Source organism: Micromesistius poutassou, assembly GCF_964030765.1.
Source record: "Micromesistius poutassou genome assembly, chromosome: 16".
Taxonomy (NCBI): domain Eukaryota; kingdom Metazoa; phylum Chordata; class Actinopteri; order Gadiformes; family Gadidae; genus Micromesistius; species Micromesistius poutassou.
The window spans coordinates 4,055,474-4,083,128 of NC_140286.1; the positions used below are offsets into that span (position 1 = coordinate 4,055,474).

The 27,655-nt window shown below is 45.3% G+C and overlaps 1 protein-coding gene across 1 annotated transcript in view; it reads left to right on the plus strand.

Annotated features, from left to right (window-relative positions):
• Positions 1–27,655, plus strand: part of ctnnd2b (catenin (cadherin-associated protein), delta 2b) — a gene marked incomplete at both ends in the record, with an annotated part of 82,120 nt that overhangs the window by 10,635 nt on the left and 43,830 nt on the right. Inside the window, 8 exons of the mRNA XM_084481440.1 lie at positions 648–760; positions 19,601–19,635; positions 20,477–20,593; positions 24,157–24,308; positions 24,834–25,025; positions 25,859–26,004; positions 26,354–26,598; positions 27,516–27,647. Of these exons, the coding sequence (XP_084337566.1) occupies positions 648–760; positions 19,601–19,635; positions 20,477–20,593; positions 24,157–24,308; positions 24,834–25,025; positions 25,859–26,004; positions 26,354–26,598; positions 27,516–27,647 (1,132 nt within the window). The remainder of the gene's footprint in view (positions 1–647; positions 761–19,600; positions 19,636–20,476; positions 20,594–24,156; positions 24,309–24,833; positions 25,026–25,858; positions 26,005–26,353; positions 26,599–27,515; positions 27,648–27,655) is intronic.

The following is a 27,655-nucleotide window of genomic DNA, read 5'->3' on the forward strand; positions in this document are numbered from 1 at the left end:
ATATATACAAATATTATACTAGTACTATAAAAAAGTAAAATGTGCGATATTATAACAATTACAAAAATTACAGTACCTCGTATAAACAGATAAATTAAAGATACACTCTAAAAACACAGTATTTACAATATGCAGGATCTCTCACTCTCTCGCTCCCCCCACTCGTTCTCTCTCTCTCACTCGTTCTCAGAACTCTCCATCTCTCAGTCTCTTTGTCAGTCTGTCCCACCCTCTCTCCCTCTCTTTCTTATTTCTTTCTTTCTCTCTCACTATTATGTTTAACCCTTTTGTTGTCTGTGCTGTGCAGCAGTACTGACTGCTAGTCCTTGAGCAAGGCACCTTACTATATCTAAAGACGTTGGACATCCTATTCTCCATGAATGTGAATGTGATACATAATGTCTAGAAATCATTTTGGTTTGAATAGAACGATATCAATGCAGACAATTTTATACTCTGTCTCACCCTCCATCTCCCTCTCTCTCAATTCAATTTCAATTCAATAGAAGCAACCTCTATTGGCATTGAAAATATACAATCGCCAAAGCAGTTAAAAAATGTGAAAAGAAAGAATATAGGAATTAGGTAGGTAGAATAAGGTAAAATAGTATAAATGTGTAACCTAAGTTCTTCTCTCCCTCTCCCAGGAGCTGCAGTTTGAGCGTCTGACCAGGGAGTTGGAGGCGGAGCGACAGATCGTGGCCACACAGCTGGAGAGATGCAAGCTGGGCTCTGAGACCGGAAGCATGACCAGCATCAGGTGTGTGGTGGTTGTCTGGCGCTCTCTCTCTCTCTCTCTCTCTCTCTCTCTCTCTCTCTCTCTCGTTCTCTCCCTCGCTGGCACATTCTCTCTCTGGCTTTCTCTCGCTTGCTCTCTCTTTCTCTTTCTCTCTCCCAATCTCTCTGGCTCTCTTGCTCTCTCTGGCTCTCTTGCTCTTTCTCGCTCTCTTTTTCTTTCTCATCTGCTCAGGTGATGTCTGCATTGCTTTGCTTTGAGTACCTTAGTTTGAAGCCTCTGCTCTTTTAGATGTCTTTTCAAGGTAAAAGTATGGAAGTGGCAAAGACTTATGGCAAAGAGTATAGTGTTGTTTAAGGACTTTCCCCGCTCATTCTAATGTGCGGGGAAAGCATCAAATGACTATTTAACACTTCATACCTGTGGCTTACTCGGTCTATTACGAATACAAAATGTAACGCGCTCCCCATCCCTCCCACTCACAACACCCAAGACCACAGTGTTCTGGTGTCGGAACAATTTGAGCTGGCGTTAAGACTGTCAAACAGACTGTTCAGCGTGATCCTGGACGGTTCTTTCTGTACCAGCCCTGAACAGAGGCGGTACATGATGCACCCGCCGTGTGACATTCTTTGCTCCGAGAGAAGAACGCCAATGCGATCCCTATCGCATCCTAGCTAGCTAGCAAGCGTGGTTCGCTATTTGGTGTTTTGATATTGCTCACGGTTAGTATGTTTTTATTTGTGCATACAGCAGACGCTTTTCTCCAAAAGCGACTTACAACCATACACACGTTCACGGCGGTGTCAACCATGCAAGGCAACAGCTAGCTCGTCGGGAGTGGTTAGGGTTAGGTGCCTTGCTCAGGCACGACTCGACACTCGACACACAGCCAGTAGGAGCCAGGGATCGAACTAGCCACCTTCTGGTTACAAGTCAACTCCCTCTACCTCCTGAGCTGCAGCATTGAGTTGGGTGACTTTGATTAGTTTGTATGCATCCATTTGTATGTATTGCAACTGTTTGTACCGACATTATCCCTAGAACTGCTGCTGTTATGCGAGTAGTCGGCAAGAAACAACGGCCTGAGATGTAAGTCAAGGTCAGAACAACCTTGTTAGCCATGTCATTTGGTTTACCGCTACCATGGGAACTAAGCCAGCCTTTACCACAGGGAATTGCCGCAGTCCCATGGCTCTGGCCTTCGTTTGCTGTCTCGATTAAACCCTTTTCCCAAACATAAGTACCCATTAATGGTTGCTCCTAGATAGTAATCAAGGTCATCACAACTCTGGCGGCTGAGGCTGTGGTTGTTTTTAAAGGGCCTCTATTTGACCTACCAGGTGAAATGTACACTCCCACTTGTGATGTCACAAATTGGTGGATTTAGAAATGGTTTTTCATGGCTAATCAAACGCACACACGTCAAACAGGGGTCCTTAAAGCCAGGCTATGTTAGGTATGTGTGCGAATGGGCAGTATTTGTGTGCACGGCAACAACAGGGTACTGAAGCTCCTGTTAATGCCTTCTGGAAGTTGTGAGCATGGAGTGGACATTTATAATTCTTTCCACGATGGGTATTAATGGATAGCTGTCTATTTGCAGTATAGCTCTGACTGCATACATTTGTTAAAGATGTATACAGTCACAAACACACAAACACACACACAGAAATAACATCTTCAGCCTAATGAAGTGATATTTCATAACCTGTGCTTGATGATGATCTCCTAGCTCTAAACAAGGCTAATGCATAAACACCACAGCATGTCACTTAGAAAGGTTATGCTAGGGGCTGGCTTACTGTAAGAGACATAAAACAGGAAATAGGGAACATTTCCATTTCCAAGTCAAATGCAAATTCTGAAACATCATCCATATCCGAAGGCTGCAGTCAACAGAGAGCAACATCTCAAGGGCCCTATCTCGGAGCTCTGGCATTTCAAACGGTGATACAACAGTTAGCGTTGACGTTTGTGCCCGGTACCGTTTGTCCTTAATAGATTGCATCGATTATCATATTTCTGATACGTCTCAGAGGACAGCCTGTTCCCTCTAGAGATACCTAAAGTAAGGAAAAAGCTAAGCAAAAGAGACTCAAAGATTTGTTGTCGTCTTGGGGGAAACAAGAAAATAAGAAACAAATAAAATAGGGTTATTTGGTTCTAGTTAGCATCATGAGCGCTGTAGTTAGTGGCCCTCATTATCACCATCACATTTTCGAGTACCTGTGTTGCGCTGGTCGCATTTGAATGATCGATTTTCTCCTGGACTGATCGATGGCCCCTTCATTTACAAACGCCATAATTTCAGCCGCGACAGTTATCCATTTCTACATTGAAAAGAGCAGACACCAAAACTAGCTAAAAGGGATGCTCCAGGTACGCTGCAGAGAGCACGGCTTAATACACCTAGCATTACATTGATTGACCCAAGAAAGGAACACTTTAAACTTTAATTATTTGTATTCTGGAATCCATTTAGTGTCAAGGGGAACCATAGGGTTCGGTGGCCTAATGAAGGCAGATTTGCTTCTAGGTAACCTTGGCTCTGTTTACATCAGTTAGACATGACACTTTCCATTATTATTCTTATGTATTATTCTGGTGCAACTCTGGCATGTCCTTGCCCTCTAAGTTTAGTCTGTGCTACTTGCAAGTTATCATTGACTATTCAGTCGTGTAGCAGATGCTCTTCCAAAATGACATTCGGTTTGGATACAAGACATGTTTTGGCTATTTTTGTCACATGTCATTAAGGAGCAGATATGGGTTAGGCATCTTACACAAGAATGCCTCCATTCCTACACACCACCATCTACAGTACGTTGTGAAGTTGGGATTTGAACCCAGAACCCTCTTGATTGGGGTCAAACACCCTAACCACTACTTTTACTATCCTATCCCTCTACTTGCTATTTAAGGGCCTTCTGCATAAAACCAACTGTGAAGCTAGTTTCAGTTTAGCAGTACGGATTAAATTGTGTGTGTGTTTTTGTCTGATTGGATTTGGGCCATTGCCCTTCTCACTTCTGTTGAAGAATTTAACAAAACGTTTTGCAGATTCCCAGACCCACTGCAATATGAAACAGACAGACTCTAGTCACAACACCACTAATGCACTTAGCGGGCTGCTTCACAAGCATAACAGAAAAAAGTATCCTTTCTTCATCTCCCTCTCTCTCTGCCTCACCCCCCTCCCTTCCCTTCAGCTCCCCTCACCTCATCTCTCCTTCTCTCTCGCTGTCTCTTTCACCCAGCCTGCTCACAAGCACATACACCCGAATAAACACACACACACACACGCACACTCTGGTCGCCACGACCAGGGAATTCCCTCTATCTCAAACAAATTACTCACTTTGTTGCCACGTCATCCTCTTTTCGATTTTTATAAGATCAGACTAGGAGAGCGCCAGCGTGGCTTAAGAAAGGAACACAAAGTGAGTCATTCAGTGCCCTAATTAACTCCCAGACGCTTCTCTTGTTTCTGGGGCCGCAGACGTGTTACGGAGTAGACTGTGTGGAGGGCGGGCCGTGACTCTGTTTGGAAAAACAAGAAAAATAACATAATAGAAGCAACAGCAACATGAACTTTTATTCAAAGACGAATCGAAGGAATTGTCTCCACTCCTGTTTGGTGTGACAGGGAAAAGTGTGTTGGGGATGACGCAGACTCTGTCTCTCTTTCTCTGTCCCTCTCTGTGTTTCCGTCTCTCTCTGTCTCTATCTCTCTCTCTCTCTCTCTGTCTCTCTCTCTGTCTCTCTGTCTCTGTGTCTCTTTCTCTCTGTGTCTCTGTCTCTCTCTCTGTCTTTCGTTTTATCACTCTCTCTCTGTCTCTCTGTCTCTCTCTCTGTGTCTCTGTGTCTCTCTCTGTGTCTCTGTGTCTCTCTCTGTCTCTCTGTGTCTCTCTGTGTCTCTGTGTCTCTCTCTGTGTCTCTGTGTCTCTCTGTGTCTCTCTGTGTCTCTCTGTGTCTCTCGCTCGTCTCTCAGACACTTTGTTTGACTGTGGAATCACCGAACAAACAGACAAACATAAACACCTGGCAACCGATCCGTGGACGCACGGCGGCGCGCCAGGCTTTTGTCATAGCCTCCTGGAGCGGGGAGTTGAGTATTTACCATTAAGCACTAGTTGAACAACTCTATCCAATAGATCCTGTGTGTTCCCCATGTTTGGCACGAGGAGGGCCGTGGTGCAGCTATCGCCGCTTTGGTTGTTCATAACCCTCACCGTTGGTGTTCATCATCATTGTGACGGTTGACTGTGTATAACTTAGTGAATGGATAGGGGGAACAGTGAGCACCTATAGTTAGCCCCTAAGTTATACATACTAAACCGTCACAATGAGGATGAACCCCACCCTGGGATGTTCATCATCAGCCTTGATGTCTCCCTGCTTTTATTTCCACGATGAGTTGAAGATGTCTTATTTTGCCTTGTGGAGTAGCGGCCTGTTAACAGCATGTCCGGCAGACAGTTTTGGTTGAAGAATAAACACAGGTCAGATTTGTTCGTTTTTTTTTTAGCAACGATATGGTTATAATTATAACCATATAAATATAATTACAAGTCTGCTAATTGGCTTTTATGAAATCAAAACTTAAAGGTAAATCTATCATTATATCCATCTATGTATAGATAGCTGGATATGAATATGGATAGATGGATAGGTAAATATCCATTCATCTATCTATCATCTATCTATCAATTGATCGATCTAATAATCGATCGATCAAACGATCTATCAACTCAATCTAACAGTTTGTTTGTCAATCTATCTATTTAACTTGTTCATTGAATTCTTGAGACTTTGAAAGGCCTTTGTATTCCCATATAAATTATATAACACTTCACAGCAGAGTGAACCCTCAGCTAGCCGACCTCTTATCTTCATTTGTTTAAATAATTATTCGGCCGGAGACATTCCAGGAGGGTGGCCTTTAGAAGTGGCAGTTTGAACAACGGCAGCGGCCATTAAAAGAGGAGGAAGTGATCCTGGGTCTTTGTGCCGGGCGAAGGATCTTCAGAGGTGCTAATGAGACCTCTCTCCAGCACTGGCCTTTGTCTCTCGACCCATAATCACTCACCGCAGGTCACCGCGTGTACGCCACAGCATCTGCCGTGTGTGTGTGTGTGTGTGTGTGTGTGTGTGTGTGTGTGTGTGTGTGTGTGTGTGTGTGTGTGTGTGTGTGTGTGTTGGTATTTTATCCGTCAAACAAGACAAGGGCTTTATCGGCCGGTAGAATGGAGTGACATATGCTGTGGGCTTGTCTGTCGAGGGGTGGGGTCAAAGCCCAGATTTTAGTTGTTTTTTTTTTCAAACAAAGTTCAGTTCGCCCTATGGCCCTGGGGCCCCTCGGGGACCAGGGGAAGTGTTGCCCCAAGTGATTAGCATCTGCTAGCATGAGGTTAACGAAACGTGTAAGACATGTTAAACGGACTTCATTAAGGTGACATTTAAGCGTTCAGCAATCAGGAAGTGTTGCCATGGTATTTCAATCTGCTCCCATTAGCGCCAAAGAACATAACAAGAAATAGGCCTTCAAAAAACAACCTTGTTATTAAGGTGTTATTTTAGTGTTTAGGAGAAATTAGGTGTTGCTGTGGTTTTCAACGTCTAATCTCAAACTGCTGAAGGAAGGGCTAAATGGACTTCATTAAGTGGCGTTCACAAAAGTAAACGCAAAACCACAAAACCACTAAAGTGTTTTTTTTCTATTCCATTCAACCTTCTTGCCCTACATGATTCATTTCAATTCTCTTTTCTTCGCCCTTCAACAAACAACATGTTGGCTCGGGAAAGCCCCAGAAGATTATGACAACACAGGTTTGTGTACAGAGGAAACAATGAGGCGGTGAGAGTGAAAATATCAATACGCAGCAAAATAGTGGTGACTCAGGAACCCAGATCAGCACGACCTATCTGAGCTGTCTCAGTCTACCGCCTCCAGGACACACCTCCAGGGTTGCCAACTTTGGGACTTTGGCTGGAGTGAGACTCTGCAAAATGTCAGTGGGCGTGCGAAGAGCGTGTGCGCGACGAACATTTTTGATAACCATAACCCAATTTTTTTTACAAAACAGTCCTTGTTTACTTAGTATAAACAAATTGAAGGAAGGCTTATATAAAAGCCATTGGCTGTTGTTGACATAGGACATTCAAAATGTGATGAGATATTATTTTTATTTAATCATGCATTGACATGGGAACACAGCTGTATACTGATACCTGCTGCCATAGATATGTATTTAACCAAGACCTCAGAATTTATTCCCAGTCTGACCCAGTGTGAGAAAGTGAAACCCTTCTCACTTGTAGCCAGAGGACTGGTGTATTGTGTTATTGGCACTTCCATGGCAGTAGGGGGCAGTAGGGGTGCCGCATGCAGCCTTGGCCAGGGAATGTTCCCCATGGTAAATGGTATGCCGTAACTGGCCTTGATTGGTCCAGCTGAGACTAATTAGTGAGCCTACTTAAAGGAAGTGTCAATTTGTGTTGGGGACTTTTATGGAGGCAAGGTAAGACTGGATTGACGTGAGGCCAGTACTTGCACAGTACTTGTCTGTTATGCAAAATTATGCCAAGGCTTGGCTAGCAAATTGCTAACAGTTCTTTCTTCTTGAACAATTCATTTATGGTTTGTAACCAAGGGATTTTCTTTTGTTCATTTATGGTTCGGTCTTTAATTTGGGAAGTGAATAAAACTGGGAAGTGAATAAAAACCCACATCCCGAAGTGGAATAAGTCGAAAGGTTAATTTTCACACCCAGAAACAAGGAATTTAACACAAGGTAACAGTGTGTCATGGCCTTTAATTAGTTTAGTAATTTGGTTATTGGTTGATAGCCTACACTATCTTAAGACACCATGTAATTTTGTTTTGAGGAGGGCTGTCAAACCATGAGAAAACCTTTAGGGCAGGGGTGTCAAACGTACGGCCCGCGGGCCTAATCCGGCCCGGAGTGTAATTTAATCCGGCCCGCCAGATAATATCTAATGTCTATCAGAACTGGCCCGCCGGCATATCGCATTTCAGCGTTGACACGCGGTAACCCTGGCGCATCAACTCCGGCAGCCCCCCCACCCCCCCTCCGGTCAACAATTCCGACCGCGGACCCTGTTATAATGTAATGTCCCCAATTAATGTAACGCAATTGTCCCGCCGGCATATCGCATTTCAGCGTTAACGCGCGGTAACCCTGGCGCATCAACTCTGGCAGCCCGTAATCCTGTACCTCCCAGGCGTGATCTTTTGCGTGTGCGTGAGAGCTTGAGATTGATACTGAAAGCGTGAGTGTCGGCAACCTTGCACCTCACACCACTGCGGTAAATAATGTACATGTAATGTAATGTGAGTATGTTAGGCTACGTACATGAGAGGAGTGCCATATATGACTGATTACTAGTAATATCATTGACAATTTGCACACTTTCATCCAACGCAAAGCTCAGTTAATCCCGATACAGTGTGATTCATGTTCAGACTCAAGGTATTCTTGCTCAAGGATACCGACAGCAAGGCTGTGGGGAATCGACCCGAGAAACTGTTGCATCACTTCCCCAAGTTGCTGTCTCGCTCAACAGCGTGGTAGACAAAATCTGACAGAATGAAGCTCTGTTTAAAATATGAATGTTATGGGAGAGTGATCATCGCAACGCAGCGCTGCATATTTCATCGTCGGAGCGACATGTGTCCTGAATACATCTCGTGTGGTTAAGAGCGGAGATATTAAGCAGTGATAATTATATTTCTCTGCTCTGTTGAGATTTCAGTTTCCTGGCCGCCAGTTGCTTCCAGGAAACACAGAGACGTGTTGTATCTCTGCCTGCAGTTAAAGCTCTTCTCCCCCGTCGCTCTCTCTCTCTCCGTTTCCGTCTGGCTACCCCTCCTCTTCCCTTCCCTTTTCGTTCCCTCGCTTTTGCTGTTCTCTTGTGGTCTTTCTGTCTGTGTCTGTGTGCTCTGCTTACACAAATACAAACTCTTGCTGTGTTTTTTGAGGCAGAGTTAGTCTTTATCTGTGCACTTTTCTTTCATTTTCTATATCTTCTTATATCTTTGTATCTTCTGTTGTATCTTTCTTTGGTTAATACCTGGAGTGTGAGTGTTAAATGGTGTATAATAATACCTGGAGAAAGTGTTTAGCTGATTAAATGACGTGGACAAATACCTCAAGTGTGAGTTTTAAGCTTTTTAAATGGATAATATCTGAGGAGTCACTGCTTAGAAGGTTAAATGGTGTAGGACAATACTTGGAGAGTCAGTGTTTAGAAGGTTAAATGGTATAGGATAATACCTGGAGAGCCAGTGTTTAGAAGGTTAAATGGTGTGGGATAATACCCGGAGAGCCCATGTTTAGATTAGAAGGTTAAATGGTATAGGATAATACCTGGAGTGTGAGTGTTTAGCGGGTTAAATGGTCAGCCCCAGGGTCCTGGCAGAGCGACAGGTGGAAGGCGTTGCCCCCCCGCTCTGCCTCCATTTGTCTCTGTGGAACGGGAGTAAGGGAGGTTGGCGTTGGCCTGGCTAATCGCATGCTGCTCAGCTCTGCGTGGGGTGTGTGTATGCGTGTGTTTGTGTGTAAGCGTGCGTATGTCAATTCATATGTGTGTGTGTGTTTGTGTGTTGGTATGCTCTACACGTTATTCCTAGACCAACTGCCATTTTGTGGTCGTGTCCAGCGGGCTTTTAGAGGCTCGATTACCCAGGAGGCCGTTGGGTTGAAGGTCTGCCAGCCGAGAGAGAGAGAGAGAGAGAGAGAGAGAGAGAGAGAGAGAGAGAGAGAGAGAGAGAGAGAGAGAGAGAGAGAGAGAGAGAGAGAGAGAGAGAGAGAGAGAGAGAGAGAGAGAGAGAGAGAGAGAGAGAGAGAGAGAGAGAGAGAGAGAGAGAGAGAGAGAGAGAGAGAGAGAGAGAGAGAGAGGTGGGTAAAGAAAGAGAGAGAGAGACGCAGGGAGGATAAAATAGTCCAAGCTCTGTTTGTATTTGTGTTTTTTTTCTGATCTTATTCGGTTTTTGCAGTATTAAAGACAAATTAATATTGTGTTCATTGAAACATCCGCATCAGTTTATTGAAATGCTTCTATTAAAACGTTGGTGACAACTTGTTTCATCTGATTGATGACTTATAAAATGGGCCAGTTATACACGGAAGCAATTTCCCTTTGCCTCTTTATTAATACTGCTGCTCGCTAGGCACTTATTTAACAGGCCCTTCAAACCAAATATAGACCTATAGTCACATATCATGCTATTAATAATGCATGCTTGTTTTGTCATGATGTCAACGCCAACAAATGAGTGTGGAAATGATACCGTCTGAAATGCACGACGTAACACCTTTGTCAAATGCAGACGGTTTTAAAATGCAGACGCTTTTCCTTATTCTATTTCAACCCTTGAAAATGTAAGGCTTCCAGCTGTTTACTTTAACCCTCCCATTGTTTTTTCATCTTCTTCAGGTGGGCTTTCTAAAACACAGTTTATGCTCTAAACCTAAGCCTGTGAAAACATTCATCACAGACATTTTCTTGGGTAATAATGTTGTTGAAGAAACAGAAAGGTTTTTCCACTTTGTCACGCTAACAAGGCTCTGACTGGTCCAAACACCGTTGTTTCCATGCTCTGATCGATCGGCGAGCAAGAAAAGGAGAGAGACCTCAGCTCCTTCTCCTTCTCCTCCCTTCAGCCTCACCTCCTCCTTTGCCTCACCCCTCCACCATCGTGTTCTCAAAACGCATCATTTGGAATCGCATTATGATACACATTATGATGTTCTGTCTCTCCCTCTCTCTACTTCTATCCATCCATCTATTACTTTCTGTTCTCTCTCTCTCTCTCTCTCTCTCTCTCTCTCTCTCTCTCTCTCTCTCTCTCTCTCTCTCTCTTTCATTTTGTAAATGCCAATGCCTGAAACAATATCAGCCGTCTAGTCTCCAAATTAAACCTGGTCCCATCTTCTTGGTTAAAGGGCACTTCCTCCAGGACATGAAATATTCTCAAATGACAAAGACGCCGGGGACCAGACCCCCATGAAATGCCCTTTGAACCACATGTATCTTTTGAATAAAATAAATAGAAAACGTTGGTATTTCAGAAACAAATTCGGAAACGACATTGTTGCGTCATGGTGTCAATCAGCCCAAAGAAATCTATAAAACCTAAACTTGTGTCAGAGTTCATTTTAAGTATTCCATCACAGTCATTCAGTCTGTGATCTGTACACAAACGTGTGTGTGTGTGTGTGTGTGTGTGTGTGTGTGTGTGTGTGCGTTTGGCGTGCGTTCAGCGTGCGTGCGTGTGTGTGCATGCATGCATGCGATTTACCACAGTAAAAAGGACTGGTCTTTCACACTAATATCCCCCAGTGAAAAATGTTGACTTAGTCCCCCCCCCCCCACACACACACACACACACACACACACACACACACACACACACACACACACACACACACACACACACACACACACACACACACACACACACACACACACACACACAATTCCCGCTGTGTTTTCCAGCCATTTAGCGGACACTTGATTAACACATTATTTTACTCCTGTCCACAGCTGTGGTGTCAGTGGCAGCAGCTCACCGTGGCTAAAGAACAGCCAGAGATCAATAGTCGGCCATTTTTGAGATAAACCAATGTTTTCTTAAACTTGGCTCTGGAGCTCTGCCATCCTGGAAAATGTCTTTGCTGGACACGATCAATGCTGATAAGGAGACCTGGCACTAGCGGCTGTGTGTGTGTGTGAATTTGTGTGCGTGTGTGTGGTTGTTTGTATGTATGTGTATACTGTGTGTGTGTGTGTGTGTGTGTGTGTGTGTGTGTGTGTGTGTGTGTGTGTGTGTGTGTGTGTGTGTGTGTGTGTGTGTGTGTGTGTGTGTGTGTGTGTGTGTGTGTGTGTGTGAGAGAGAGAGAGTGTGTGTGAGTGTGCATGTGACGCTGTACACGATCACCGCTGCCAGCTAATAGCTTTGACATTACATCAGTCTGCCAGCCAGCTGGAGTGGATGGATGCAGTTTGAGCGCGTCAATCTCCACTATACACACACACACTGAAAAACAAAGGACCCCAGCTGAATGTCAGGGCTGCCAGGGCAGTTGAACTTAACACACTGTTTCTGGCACTGGGCACTGGGAACTCAGTGTCAGAGTACCTGAGAAACTCCTTCTATCCCTGGGCGCCCGACACAGAGTCATCCACATCTTCTGAAGCCATGGAAACCGAAACTGGAAACTGAAGCCCCCCCCCCCCCAGGCCTATTTGAAACATCTGCCCGCACCCCCTTGAGCAAACCTTTTTGGATTTCCAAAGAACCATTTAAGGACAGTGGGAAAGAGTCAGGGCAGATTGTAGGAATGTTTAGAAGCATGAGTTGAGGAATCTGGGAACAAGATTAAACCCTTGTGTTGTTTTTTTCATTTATTTCTTAATTGAATGAAAGAAATGCCTCCTGGACACTTTTCCCCGCCAGGGAGTTTCACGCTAATCAACCTTCTGCTCTTGACAGCGGCAGCGCCCTGGCCCTGGATGCATGGTGGTGACGGTGGTGGGAGAGAGAGCCCACTGTGTGTGTGTGTGTGTGTGTGTGTGTGTGTGTGTGTGTGTGTGTGTGTGTGTGTGTGTGTGTGTGTGTGTGTGTGTGTGTGTGTGTGTGTGTGTGTGTGTGTGTGTGTGTGTGTGTGTGAATGACCTGCACGGATCAGGGTGAGAGTGAAGCCACAACTATCATCAACCTGTGTTTTCGGTTGTCAAGTTTCAAACACAAGCCGTTCTCTTTCCCATCGTGCTGAACGTCCCCTGTGTGTGGTGTGGGCAGAAACATCATACGGTCTTACACGCGCAAATGCACGGACACACACACACCGCCACACACACACACACACACACACACACGGCGCCACACAGGGTCTGCTTAAGTCTTGTGGCTGTCGCGGTCCAAGTCACGGGATGGTTCTGGGCGTGGCGGCAGAACTCCCACGGAGAGTCAACATGTCCTGCTCCCGCATTCACACGCACGCCGCTGGCACCGCCTCCAAACGGTCACTGCGGCTACTGGCAGACCGGCCAGGCCATCTGACCAATAGGAGCAGCTTGAGCCTTCTGATTCTGTGCTCTCTGTCTGTTTTGATTTCCTTTTGTACTTTGTTTATTTCTCCTCCTCCACCTGCTCTACATCCTCCTCTTTGTTTCAGTCTGTCCTCGCCCTCTCTTTCATTTACTCTTTCTTTCTTTTTTTTCTAACTTACTCTCTTTGTCCTTTTAATTTTTTGTCCGTCTCTCTCTCTCTCTCTCTCTCTCTCTCTCTCTCTCTCTCTCTCTCTCTCTCTCTCTCTCTCCTGCTGAGCTCCAATCACTCGCTTGAAAGGCTTTTGAGGTCCTTTCCAAAAAACTAAAGCATATTAAAATTAAAAGGGCTGAGCCTTTGCCAGAATTCCTTCCCACAAAAGACACACGCTTCAGAGATGATGGTTCAACTGTTTTAACATTTGCCAAATGTAAAGACGCTTTTATTTATTACAGTGCCCTGGGACATCTACAAATTGACAGCAATGTTTGCACATCAAGTATAAACTATATGAAAGAATTCAAACCAAAATTCTGAGGTGAAAGTAAAAGTGCAAATGAGGCAAAATCATTACAATTGATTGTGCTCACACAGGGCTAATTGGATTTGGTGCAGCATTTGCAAGCATTGCTTTTTTTGCCCTTCAATTAAATCCACATTGGCAACTTGTCAATGTTGGGGAAGCTAGGGTAAATTTAGCATGGCGGAGGATACCGCATGACAACTCTGTCAAGTGTCTTTACGGTCTCTTGAACCCACCGGCATCTTAAACCCGTTAAACTATCCCATCTCTCTTGGTGGCAGACATACGGTGCAACCAAAGTGGCGAATAGTACCTATAAAAAGCCTGGACAATGTCCTACTGTCGCAACATAAAGCCCAATAAGGAGACTCTGGGCCCTGGGACTTGATAACGCTCGGTTAATGAGAACCGTGGGGTCCTCCCTATCTCCCAGCCCAGACTGTAGGGCTAATTAAAAGCAGACAATAGGTGTCCAGGGATATGCCTGAGATGTTCTTTTGAGTACGACTGGACCCCCGCGTCAAGCAAATAGCGTTAAAGTTCTCAGTGGGCATGTCACATGATATGTCATGACATATCATTTTTTCCTCCTTAGGTTTTTAATGTCGAAAGTGTTGGATAAGTTAGTGGTTGTGCTGGCAAACATATACCCAGGGTGTGATTTGTTGGGGGGTATTGGAGGGATCATCCCCCTTTTTTTTATTTTTATTAAATGTTTCATGACTTTTTAGTTTGCATTAAAGATGAATAAACCAATAGAAAAAACGGCTCATAACTAAAACTGTCCAGAAATAGATCTGCATATTCACTATTTAAAATATCAATAATACATGCCCGAAATTGCAGACCATATCAGACCACCCTGTTGAGCAGCAAGCTAATATCTATTAACACATCAATCATTGTTTCATCTAGCTTAGCGCTTAGCGCCCAGCACTGCTACAACTAGGGGCTGCCGTGGTGCGGTTTCTTCTCCTGTCGGTTGTCATCCATCGAGTTCACAGTATCTTCCAAGTGCTTTCAACCTCCCGTACCGCCTGCTCCACGTCGCATTCAGACGCCCCGAATCCCCCGGAGAGCTTGACTTACAAACACGGCTTGTCATTAGCCAAGCGGGGCTACGGTTATGATGATGACACGTGTTAGCGGCTTCCCGCCATTCCGCTATACCGGGTCTTTTCATTAGCGTGGAGCGCTCAGGAAGCTAGCTTGAATTAGCTTGAATTAGCCCATAGCGCTTCCCTAATTACAGCCCCATTTAGGATCGCATGCAGACTCCATGGGTGCGTTCACGTTTTTTTGTGTGCACAGTAGAAAAGGAAACAAGTGAAAATCAAGTGTGTTTGAATGGCGTGCATCACGAGCCCCTCCGCTAGCTACGACGCGGGGAGAGACACTTCCATCCATTATCCTTCCAGCCGGCGTCAATTTAACGTATGTTGCTTGTAAACCTCCAGCCAACACAGGGAGTACCACAATCCAAAGCAACAATGTGCCTTGTCCTCCCTGTGCGCTGGCCCAGGTACGCACTGCCGTGCAGGGCTTGATTCCCGCCGGCAGGTGGTCCTGTGGGGGGAAGACGCGTGGAGCCTGGGAGCAGTGAGAGAAGGCTTCATTATTGGCGCCCACTGAGGCGATGCCGACAGGCACGGACACACAGAGCTCCGTGTTAGGGGGCTTAGAAAGACAGAAGGAACGGAGTCACGGACGTCGTGGCTTTCGGTTGGGTGCAGCTCCTTAATGACGTGTATGGTAAAAATATGAATAAATTGTGCTATAAAATCGCCTGCTAGAAGACTAAATATGAAATACTACAAATGCTGGCAATGCAATGATTGCTACTGCATTCTGTTTTTAACCTCACTTAACCTCTTAAACATACAAATGTTTTATTTCGCTCGCTGTGTGAATACACTCTTTCAAGTAAACAACTTCACCCTGAGCTTTTAATTTCTCAATCAAATTCATAATCACAAACAACAGAGAATTATCTCCAATGGTGTTATTCTGAATTAAGATTTCCTTTTTTTTTTTTTTTTTACAAAAAATCAAGATAGACTTTGGTGGTATTTTATCTCCTTGGTTCTCACATTTTGGGCCGACCCAGTTCTGCAACAGTGGGCTATTACAATGGCGTCTGGCCCTTTCACTGAGCAGCAACAATGGATAACATTCAGCAAGGGAAAGGTGAGAAGGGAACGTACACCGGCTTTAAAGAGTCTCTATTGGGTGCCTAAAACCACCAGCCTTCTCTTTATTGTTATGGCCATGTCTGGCGTTCCCAACGTATAAACCAACGTCAATTCAATTAAACAGATATCCCTAGTCGATTTCCCTTCTCTCTCTGTCTCTGGCTCTTCCGCTTATTATCGTTTCTATTCTGTCGTTCTTTTTTTCTTTCTTTCTCCTTGTCTTTCTTTCATACTCGTTCCGTATCTCTTCTGTTACTCCATTTCCCTCCCTCTCACTCTAATCTCTTTCTCTCTCTTACTCTGTTTTATCATCTTTCCCTGTTTCCTCTGTCTCTCTTTCTCTTTCTGAAAGTCATTTTTCTGTCTTACTCTCTACATTACTATCCTTCTATGTCTCTCTCACCCCCCCATCTATCTCTCCCTCTCGCCCTCTGTTGGCTCATTCCCCCTCTTACTCCCCCCTCCTCTCCCCCTCTTTCTCCTCTTGCTTACCCCCATCTTCTCCTCTTCATCAATCTTTATTTATCTCCCCCTCCCCCTTCTCTCCCTGCCTCAATAAGCAGTGCTCCTCTGTTTCTTTGTAATGGAGAGCAATGTCGCCAAAACAGAAGGTCGGAAGATAGCGACCAATTTCTGACAATACCTATTTTCTCTGGAAAATGGTGGCAAATGGCTTAATGTGCCCTTTAAAGTGAAAATGAAAGTAAAGCGTGTGATTGGCTGGGAGTATCGAGCCAGGTGGGACAAACAGAGGCTTTGGAGGACTGATGGCAACCAGCCATTATACCTGGAAATTATCCAGCATTACCGGCGTCCGCCCGGCTGTATTTTTATGCTAATGTTGCTAAACAGCATTATGCCAATCATTTGCCAAACAATACTTATTTAAGATGCACTAACTAGAGTGCATATGGCTGGTGCATGCACACATGCACGTTTTGTACAACAGCTCTCAGCAGCTTTTTAAGGGATTCTGTAACACAACAATGTATCTAAAAAGATAATATGACTGCATGTGTGTGTGTGTGTGTGTGTGTGTGTGTGTGTGTGTGTGTGTGTGTGTGTATTCTAGGAGAAGGCGTGCGTTTGGTCAGTCTCGGGACATGAATAAGCAGTAATAAAGTTCTAGAACACAAAGGGATCATTTTGTGTTCTGTCACCCAGTATTTGAACTTGTTGAGCAGCATGGGAGAGATATTCCAATACATTTACACTTCTTTGAAAAGTCAGTTAAACACTGAAGAGCCACCAAGATGATGTACTGTATGTATATATATATATATATATATATAAATAATTATATCTATTACATATCTATAAAATATATTATATATATTATATATATATATATATATATATATACAAACACACACACACACACACACACACACACACACACACACACAAACACTAACGCCCTAATATGCACACAAGCACACACCAACTGCCACCAGGTGAGTATCATTAGCCTTGATTAAGTGCCCCGCTGCTTCGTCCACGGCGGTGATTCCAGCGCTGGCTAGCTCTGTCTGACGCCACTGGCTCGTTATAACGCCGGTACCATGGCGACATGGGGGCCTTACATGGAGCCTGCGGGGAGAGGAGGGTACCTGGTGACGGGATGAGAGAGGGAGAGGCTGGGAGAGCCAGAGGGGAGGCTGGTTGGAGGGGAGTTAGCAAGGAGGAAGCAGAGGGAGGGGGAGGAGGGAGGGGGAGGAGGGAGAGAAAGGCCGAGAGAGGGAGGGAGACTCTATTTCCAGAGTTCATATCAGGTATACCAGGCCGTCGAGGCAGAGACGGAACAGAGGGAGGGAGGAAGAGACAGCTGCAATGGAGGAGTGGGGGAGAGGGATGGAGCGAGAGAGAATAGTGGGGAGAGGGAAGGACCGGGGCTGGGTTCTTGTGCCAAACTCTGGGCTTTGAGGCATTAAATCTATGTTCTTTAATCAGTGAATTACAGCTTTGCAGACCTGATCTGTCAGAGCTCTTAAGTGGCTCCGGCAGAGTTTCTAATTCTACTGTTTAGTTAACTCTGACCAGTACATTCTCCTGGGTTTCTGCCCCTCACAGTGTCTCATAGTGTCTCTAGTTGTTGTCGGTTCTGGTTCGGTCTGGTCTAGTCTGGTGTAGACTAGTCCAGTCTAGTCTATTCTTGTCTGGTTTGGTCTGGTGTAGTCTAGTGCTGGAGTCAAGTCTATTCTGGTCTGGTGTAGTCTGGTGTAGTCAAGTCTATTCTGGTCTGGTTTAGTCAGGTGAAGTCTAGTGTATTCTGGTCTAGTCTAGTCTGGTGTGGTTTTGTCTGGTTTAGTCTTGTCTGGTCTAGTCTAGTCTGGTGTGGTTTAGTCTGATCTAGGCTGGTGTAATCTAGTCTAGACTAGTCTTGTCTGGTGTGGTTAAGTCTCATGTAGTCTAGTCTGGGCTGTTTTTTTCTAGCCTAGTCTGTAACCAAAAAAAAGGATTTCATTTTTTCTGTGTGTGTCTCACTCACTCACCCACCAACTCTTGGAGTTGGTGGGTGAAGGGTGGAGGCGGCTCAAGATGAGGAATTCATGTACTTTGTCTCAAGTCCTGGTTTTTCCAGTACATTCACTGCTTGAGTCTCTGGGAGCAGCAGAGTTGTGATTGTCAGACCGGCCGTGTGCACCAGGGATGATAGTCAACTCAAACTTTCCTTCACTCTGTCTCTCTCTGTACCTCCCAGTCTGGTCCTATTGAACGGCCCAGGCTTTGTCTGGTGATTAGAGTGCAGACTGTGTGTGTGTGTGTGTGTTTATGTGTGTGTGTTGTTTACCGCTGTAATGGCTGATAAATGAGGGGCCTGCTCTGACGTCCCAAGATCCCATTAACACGTGCCGCTTCGCTCCCCATCACAATTAAGTGTGGGAACACACACACACACACACACACACACACACACAGATGCACACACAGGTCTGCAGACACTCCCAACACAATAAAAAGACAATCAATGGGAGGATTTATGAGCATCTGTCTGCCGTCCACTGGCAGTAAATATAGCATTCATGCTAGCCTTAGCGTTAGCCGCGACCATCTTGTGGTTGCAAAAATTCTACACTTCAATGCCACCTGTTGAAAATATATGGATTGTAGAATGTGAAAGAGGGAGTTTTAATTGATCTGGGAAACAGGTCCTCAGTTGTGAAGTAAATCAGTCAGTATGTTAAATAGATTTAGAAACACCTATACATTTTAGAGTGGTCATTAAATTGTAGCTGCTTTACTCTGAATCTAGCCTCTAGTTAGTGTTGTTATTTTAAACTGGCCACCAGATGTATGACAGATTTCATGGTTGGATTAGATTGGATTAGAATGGGCCACATAAACACTGAACGCATTGAGTAAATTAAGATACTACATCAAAACAAAAGAAAATAAACAATACCATTAATAGACATTTGGCAACAAAATTTGATTGTAAACATCACATTTACTTTAAAAACGTTTATATCTTTAAAATAAAATATGTCAACATGATGGTCATAGGATGGTCAAAAATGTCCACCACCACCATCTCTAACCTAGAAGGGTTACTATCATAGAAGCCATGCCTAGAGACAACACAGGGAAGGAAACAGGTGGTAGAGACAGAAGACAAAACCATTCACACAAAGTACAGCAACGGAAATAAGCACTACACTACAGTACATCCAACGAGGCGAACGAAACAAAACACAACAAAGCATACAGCATGAACAAGGAGGGTAACCAGCCAAGACAACATCACAAGCTAACAGAAACATCGACTATAAGCAAAGACTCTGTGAAGAAATACAACCATTTAATATTTAAATGTAATTCTATTCTTTATGAGAAAAAATTGTATGAGTAACAATTATATATTATACACCAAGTGGCGATCAAAACTATTTTCTGCATGTGTGTGTGCTGTGTGTCTTTGTTTGGGTATGCATGTGTGGCTTACATTGGCCAATGGAGGTGTGGCCTGTTTCGCACTAATTACGAATCACAAATTGTATACACAAATGACGAAAACGTATTTTAAAATTGGACCTTTCCCTAACCTGGCTTTTCTTCTCTCTGATTTGCAGCTCAGCAGAGGACAAGTTCCGATGGAACAACCAAGGTAATGTTCTGCCAATACAGACCATAATAGTGTGATATTGATAATACTGATAATCCTTTATTGCTTTGGTATTATGTAGCCTGGTATTGCTATAGGCTATCTACATTATGTATATGACTGACTTGGGGGGCCATAGTGCACGCGCACACACACACACATGTGGGAGGGATACTAGAAGATGATGTTGTTGTAGTAGGATATGCCTTCCTCATGGGTTCCCTCATGAAGAATAAAAAGTGCTAAACGATAACAGAGCCATTATGCTGCAATTTTACTTTTCATATTTGTGCTGTGGTGTTTTATGTCGAACACTGATTAAAAAATATAACCCCAGTAATATATTATTTTTACACTTACATAACTGATATTAAATCTTGCTTCACGTTATTCCCCAGCAGCATTTTGAAATGTTTTTTATTGTATTTGTTCATATTTTAGAGTCAGTTCAAGTTTGTTTTTTAAAATTTGAGGGCTGCTGAAAAATTGTGAAGCACCTACTTTTACCCATTGCCCATATTTTTGAAGCCTGAGAGTAGTTTCAGAATATGATTTGTACTACCTTGCTCATGGGACCCTGGGAGATGTGGGTGGTGAGGTCTTTGTTGTGTGATCTGGTGTTGGTGTTGATGATCAATGTTTGGTTAGTTATTAATTTATTTGTTTGATTACAAATGGATCAAGGAAGAACCAATGTCTTCCTTATCGTTATTGGTTCGCTTTGATTTTATATAATTTGTTGTTATTTTCTTTTGTTTGTGTGTGTGTGTGTGTGTGTGTGTGTGTGTGTGTGTGTGTGTGTGTGTGTGTGTGTGTGTGTGTGTGTGTCCATGCGTGTGTGCAGATGGCCAGAAGGACATTGAGGAGGAGCTGACCACAGGTCTGGAGCTGGTGGACTCCTGCATCCGCTCCCTGCAGGAGTCTGGCATACTGGACACCCAGGAGTTCTCTGCTGGAGACAGTAAGACCACCTGTCTGTCTGTCTGTCTATCTATATATCAATCTATCCATCTACCCATCTATCCATCTATCCATCTATCTATCTATCTATCTATCTATCTGCCCGTCTATCCATCGATTTACCCCTGCATTTCTATTGGTTGGTTGGGTGGTTGGTTCACCTCACATCGTTTAAAGGAATTAAATCAGGCTAAATCAGGCATTTAAACACGATCACATGGGCGTAACAGAATAAAAACAGATTATAGGGTTTAAACGTTATTACATGGGTGTAACGGAATGAAAGCGTGCTAGGGATACGCACCATTGCATGGGCGTAACAGAATAAAAGCGTCCTAGGGATACAAATGATCACATGGTTGATGCAGAATAAAAGCTGGCTAGGGATACACACGATCACATGGGTGTAACAGAATAAAAGCAGACTAGGGTTTATACATGATCACATGGGCGTAACAGAATAAAAGCACGTATGACTGGCTTAGGGAGATGGGACGAGACAGGCTGCACACGCCTCCTGTCAAACTCCACACGCTGGTGCTCAAAATTAACTTACAGCAACTTAGATGTAGAATGACCCACCTCGTTCTCTATCTCTCTCTCTCCGGCTCCACATGCATTTCTCCCTCTCTCGCCCCTCTGTGCGTTTGATGGTGTTGTTCTGTGGAGGAGATCCCAGGGGAGACTCTAGCTGTCAGGAGGCCTGCTTAGCCTTGCTACCGGTTTGATATGCTAATGCAGCCTCGCCTAGGAAGCAGCAGGCACACAGCGCATACGTATGCACGCAAACACACACACACACACACACACACACGCACACACGCGTATGTACACACAAACGCATCCCCACACACATACGCACACACAAACACGCGCATCCCCACACACATACGCACACACAAACACACACATGCACTGACACACTCACGCATGCATACTTAAACACAGACCGGCACAAAGCAACACTCACAAATTCACACACACACACACACACACACACGCACACGCACACACGCACACACGCACTACCACCACCTAGATACACAAATATTCACAGGTATGAATATAACATGGTTTCTACACATATACAGATATATTTATATCTATAAATAATGCCTGAAGGAACTCCATTATAAGATATATTCAGTGTTTACTTACTTTTTGTGAGTACACACTGTTTTGCTACAGAGTGATGGAGAGGCAGTTTGAGGTCCTTTCCAGTGGGGGTCAATGCATCCTCAGCTCATGAAAGTTTCAAACATGTCAATACAAAAAATGAGGGCTCGGCCTTGAGTGTGTGCATGCATTTGTGTGTATGTGTGTGTGTGTGTGTGTGTGTGTGTGTGTGTGTGTGTGTGTGTTGTACTAAATCGGGTGCTTCCCCCAAACTTCCTTTGAAAGTCCTCCAGATGTCTTTAAAATCCACAGCAATTTTGAGTCAAATTTGATTCATGTTGTTTATATCAGATTTTTGGTATATTATCATTTCTTTAAGAAAAAAACTAATAATAGCAAGCTTCAGCTCTAGCGATGAGTAGGACATCTAGCGTTCATGCTACACTGCTCAATGTCTTTTAAAACTAGGGAGATATAAATATACATATATATATATGTCACGGTAGTGCTGAGGTGATTCTGTGTGACAGTTAACAATGCACAATAAAACCGTTTTGGTAGTATATGACATACAGTACGCTCATTGGTTGTGCTTGTCGTGTGGTAAAAATACATTGTGATTTGCTCACATTTCATTGCCCTCACAAAGTCGTAGATGTTCACTCACGCTATGCAGAAATAAAATACTCTGCACACACAAGATAGCGGATCATCAGAGTCCCTTAGGTAGACACTGCTGGAGACTGAACACTTTATAAGGGGCACCGATAGTCGCTCAGTCGCTGTTGGTTTTATAACATTGTATATTGTCCTGAAAGTGCATTCATTTATATGCAGTGTAGTGTCGTGCCCTATAACCACATGGCCCTCCACCTGACAAAATGGTCCCGGCAACACGGAAGGCATATGAATAACATCACAGCTAGTTCAGGATATATGAGATGAGGACAGAGGATGAGGATGAGGACAGAGGATGCAAGCAAAGAACCTCACCGGACCTTATACCTGTTACTGGACTGCAGAGAACAGATTAAGAGTCAACCTACAATTATTATTTTTACACTTAAGAGGATGACATCTTGTGTGTGTGTGTGTGTGTGTGTGTGCGTGTGTGTGTGTGTGTGTGTGTGTGTGTGTGTGTGTTGTGTTTGTGTGTGTGTGTGTGTGTGTGTGTGTGTGTGTGTGTGTGTGTGTGTGTGTGTGTGTGTGTGTGTGTGTGTGTGTGTCTGTGTGTACCTGTGTTTGGATTAATGAAGTGTGTTTGTGTCCATCGTGTTTGCACACCCACAGGTGACTCCGTATAAGTGTACACGTGGATGAGCACGCGTGCATACGCATGCACGTGTGATTGCAGGCACGCATGTGTGTATATGTGTGCAAGTGCATTTATTTACGTGTGTGTGTGTGTGTTTGCATGCATCTTATTTTTCCATTCCTTCTATTTCCTGGCCTCATTCTGCTCCAGCAGGCCCTGCTCACCCTGTTCCTGCTGAATAATAAAGAGACAAGAGAGAGAGAGAGAGCGGGCTGCAGGAAGAATAGGAAGAGGGAGCGATATTAGGGGTGTGAGTGATGGTGGAGTAAGAGCAGGAGGAGCACTATAGAGGAGAGGGGGGCTTTCCTATGTGGGTCATAGGAGAGGGTCACTGAGCAGGGACCTAAGTACAGGGGGGAAAATATGTTGTTGTTAATGGATTAGAAATGTTCGCCTCTTGAATACTTAATTTTTTTGTGCTTCTTTCATCTCTCCCCTCATCATCTTTTCGTCGCCGTCTTCTCATTCTGTTCTCGCCGTTGCTCTGCCTTTTACCGTCTGCCCCGTCAGCTCGCACTCCTCTTCGTCTTATCGTCTCTTAGCTTCGCCTCTCTTCCAAGGTCTTCCTCTTGCGTCATTCATTCTGTTCGCTTTCATTTCCTCCTCTTCTTCAGCCTCTTCCCTCCTCTCCCCTCCTCTCCTCTCCTCCTCCCCATTTCCTCCTCTCATCCCCTCCTCCTCTCCTCTCATCCCCTCCTCTCCTCTCATCCCCTCCTCTGCTCCTCTTCTCTCATCCCCTCCTCTCCTCTCCTCTCATCCACTCTCCTCCTCTCCTCTCTTCCCCTCCTCTCCTCTCATCCCCTCCTGTCCTCCTCTCCTCTCCTCCTCTCCTCTCCTCTCCTCTCCTCTCATCCTCCTCCTCTCCTCTCCTCTCCACTTCTCCTCCCCTGCGTTCCTTCTCACATCATCAAACAGAAATTAAAGCCAGAGGGGTTTTTGGTATTTATTTAATCAGGAAATAACAAACATAATAAATAAATAAACATACAATCCATGGCTTGTGTGCGATCCCATTGAATTATCTTCAAGGTCACCAATAGTCAACATAATAACAAAGCGCTTCCACGTAGATTCTGCACATTTTGTTAAGTTTTACTCTTTCTGCTAACTTCCTCTAACCTCTTTCCCATCAGGACAAGGCCTCCTTTCCCAGAGTGCTTTGCAGCTGAACAACCAGGATGCGTATGCGGCAGCCGGTTACCATAGCAACCAGGGCCTTATCCTGGGTGAGGGGGCTGGGCCCCGTGGCGGCCAGGTGGGAGGGGCCGTCCATAGCTACAACCAGGTATACACACACACACACACACACACACACACACACACACACACACACACACACACACACACACACACACACACACACACACATACAAACACATACACTGGAAAGCTTCCTGACTCTACTCTGTTGGTGACACAGATTGGTGCACTAAAGAACTTCCTACATGCCATTCCATTAATAAATACACACCTACACATACCTAGACACATATTCATGGGATTTTGCACTTGTGCATCTTCTAATTAATTTCCCTTCCCACTCACTCCCACAAACTCAAAACCATTTTCTCTCTCTCTCTCTCTCTCTCTCTCTCTGTCTCTCTCTCTCTCTCTCTCTCTCTCTCTCTCTCTCTCTCTCTCTCTTCTTGCTCTCACTCTGTCTCTCTCTGTCTCTCTCTCTGTCTCTCTCTCTCTCTGTCTCTCTCTCTCTTTTTCTCTCTCTCTCTCTCTCTCTCTCGCTCTCCCTGTCTCTCTCTCTCTCTCTCTCGCTCTTCTATCTCTACCTGACTCCCCCCTCTCCCCCCTCCAGGTGACCTCCAACCGTGTGGCGGCCCATCTGGCAGCGGGCGGGGGGGATTCCCCCTCCCAGTGCCAGCGGGACTCGTACGCCCAGCAGCACGCCAGCGCCTTCCACCTGCCCTCCGACGGAAGCCCCGCCTCCTCCGCTGCAGGCAGCTCCGGACCCCCCGTGTACTACTCCTGTGCCACACTCCCCGCCCAGGTAGACTTAGCTCCGCCTCTAACGCTGCATCTAGCTCCACCTCCCCGCGGGCTCCCCGCCCAGGTACACTTAGCCCCACCTCTAACGACACCTCCAGCTCCACCTCCCCACACCTTCCCTGCACACGTACACCTAGCCCCGCCTCCATCTCCACCTCCAGCGCCACCTCCCCATGGGCTCCCAGCCCAGGTACACTTAGCCCCGCCTCCAGCTCCACCTCCCCACACCCTCCCTGCACACGTACGCCTAGCCCCGCCTCTAGCTCCACCTCCCCACTGCCTCCCTGCACAGGTAAGCTTGGTTCCGCCTGCAGCTCAGCTTACTGCCCCGCCCCTGGCTCCGCCTCCACTGAGACACCTGTTGTCGCTGAGCTCCTGAATATTTAATAATTCAACTTAAGATAAGGAAGTGCTTTATTGATTCCAGACAGGAAATTGGGGAATGTCCCAGCGGCAAATACAGGATCAATTACAAACTCAAAAATTACAAAAGATGTAAATGTAAGTAAACAAATGTATCCCCTGACACCAGAAATTTGATGCAAAAATAAATGTTGCCGTTATCGACAGCAGAATAAAGACAAGTTATGTCATGGCAGGTAAAGGAGTGAATCCAATCCATTACCACAACAAACAAGAACTAGGCCACAGAATGGTATACACAGACTGGTCTTGACCCATCTAATGTAACCCTTTAAATGTGCACACTAGCACATTAGTGCACACAAGCTGGTTGATACTCGCTTGGTTGTGTATCCTTCACATCACTAAACCACATTGAATGAGTGAATGAGCTCTCGTCCTCTTCTCTCCTCTCATCTCCTCTCTCTGTAGCGTGTAAGCTCTCCTCTGCAGGCCATGGGTTCTCCTACTAAGCTCCAGAGGCTGGCCTCCACCTCCTCGGACATGCCCAGCTATGCCACCCTACAGCGGGTCTCCTCGCCCAAGCAGTCCCCCAACCGGCTCGCCAAGTCCTACAGGTATCTCCAATGACAACGCCTCCAATTTGAGTTTAATTCCTCCTGTTTGTCCTGGAATTTATTGACAGTACTTACCGCAATTTAAATAACTAATTTGCATAACCTCAAATCTAATGTTATGCATTTCATTTTTAATACACACATTTACATTTTAAATGATACATTATAGATTTGTTAACCTGCTAACAGTACTGCTACACTTAATAGAGCAATTAAATTCTGCTATTATATGATAACCATGGAGGTATGTCATCGTAACGACTAAAGAAGACTCAAGCCCATTAGTTAATTACAGGTTATTTTAATTCCTATTTCTAAGACATACACACTAACCCACTCCTCCCCCCAGCACCTCCTCCCCCATCAACATGGTGGCCGGCGCCGGCTCCTCCCCCCTCGCCATGGCGACCTCGCCGGGGGGCAATCTGTCGGCCGCCTCCCCCTTCCACGTGCTGAGCTCCGGGGTGGGCAGCTACGCCACGCTGTCGCCCACCAAGCGCATGCTGCACCACGTGGGGCCCGACGGCTACAAGATCTCCCACGAGCTGTACGCCAACGCCACCCTCAAGAGGCCAGGGAGCCTGGCAGGTAGAGGTCAAACACCCCTTTATTACCTCCTCTGCGTGTCGTCCGTCCCTGTGTTACGTGTGTTGGGGGCCGGGGGCCGCGAGGCGACCAGGAGCCCCCGATGGCAAAGAGCAAAGAGTTTTGTGAATGAGGTCCCTAAGTTAACACACACACACACACACACACACACACACACACACACGCACGAGCGCAGAACCAGGGCCGCCGCATCGAAGATGGTCCCCAGGCTGACCCGACCCGACAATGGGATCTTGAACCCTGCCTAAATGTAGATTATCGAGGACTATTCCACACTGTCCAACACCATCCAGCCCAACCCGAACACATCACTGGTGTCATGTCGGTATATCGTGTGTCTGTTTCGGTGTTTGACATGTCTTTGTCTGTGTTTCACTGTGTGACTTTACAGTGTCAGCAAGTGTTACTAAACAGTGCAGCCATCTAGAGCAATATGTAGCGATTTTTGCATATCAGATCATTGTCATTCCACTTTCAATCATTTTGTTTTACTCAATGATTTGCAATATTAACCAGAGGCGGTCCGTTTATAATCGACTCTTAATCAAATCTTCAGCAAGATACCAATAGTCAGTAGCATAGTCATGCTACTAAGAGTATATTTAAATACAGCCTCGCCAAGTCCTTTAGCACTTCAATGGTACTTGGTACAGTGGTACAGTGTTACCTTGATAGAACGTTATGCATAGTGTCTCAGCAATACATTTCGATACATTGAACATTGAAAACAGCTCCCATACCTAAGAATAACCTATTGATCCATCCTTCCACCAACCATCCATCCATCCATTACCTCATGCGTAACCATCCATCCATCCATTCATCCATCTATCACTCCATCTATCCACATCCATCCATCCATGTCTAACACGGCCCCCTTGTCTTCCGTCTCCCACACTGTGCAGGTTCCCGAGGGTCGTACAGCAGTCAGCACAGTCACCTGGGGTCTGAACTCCGACCCCTGCAGTCCCCTGAGCACCACATCGACCCCATCTACGAGGACCGAGTCTACACCAAGCCCAACCTGCGGGGGCAAGGTCAGTTC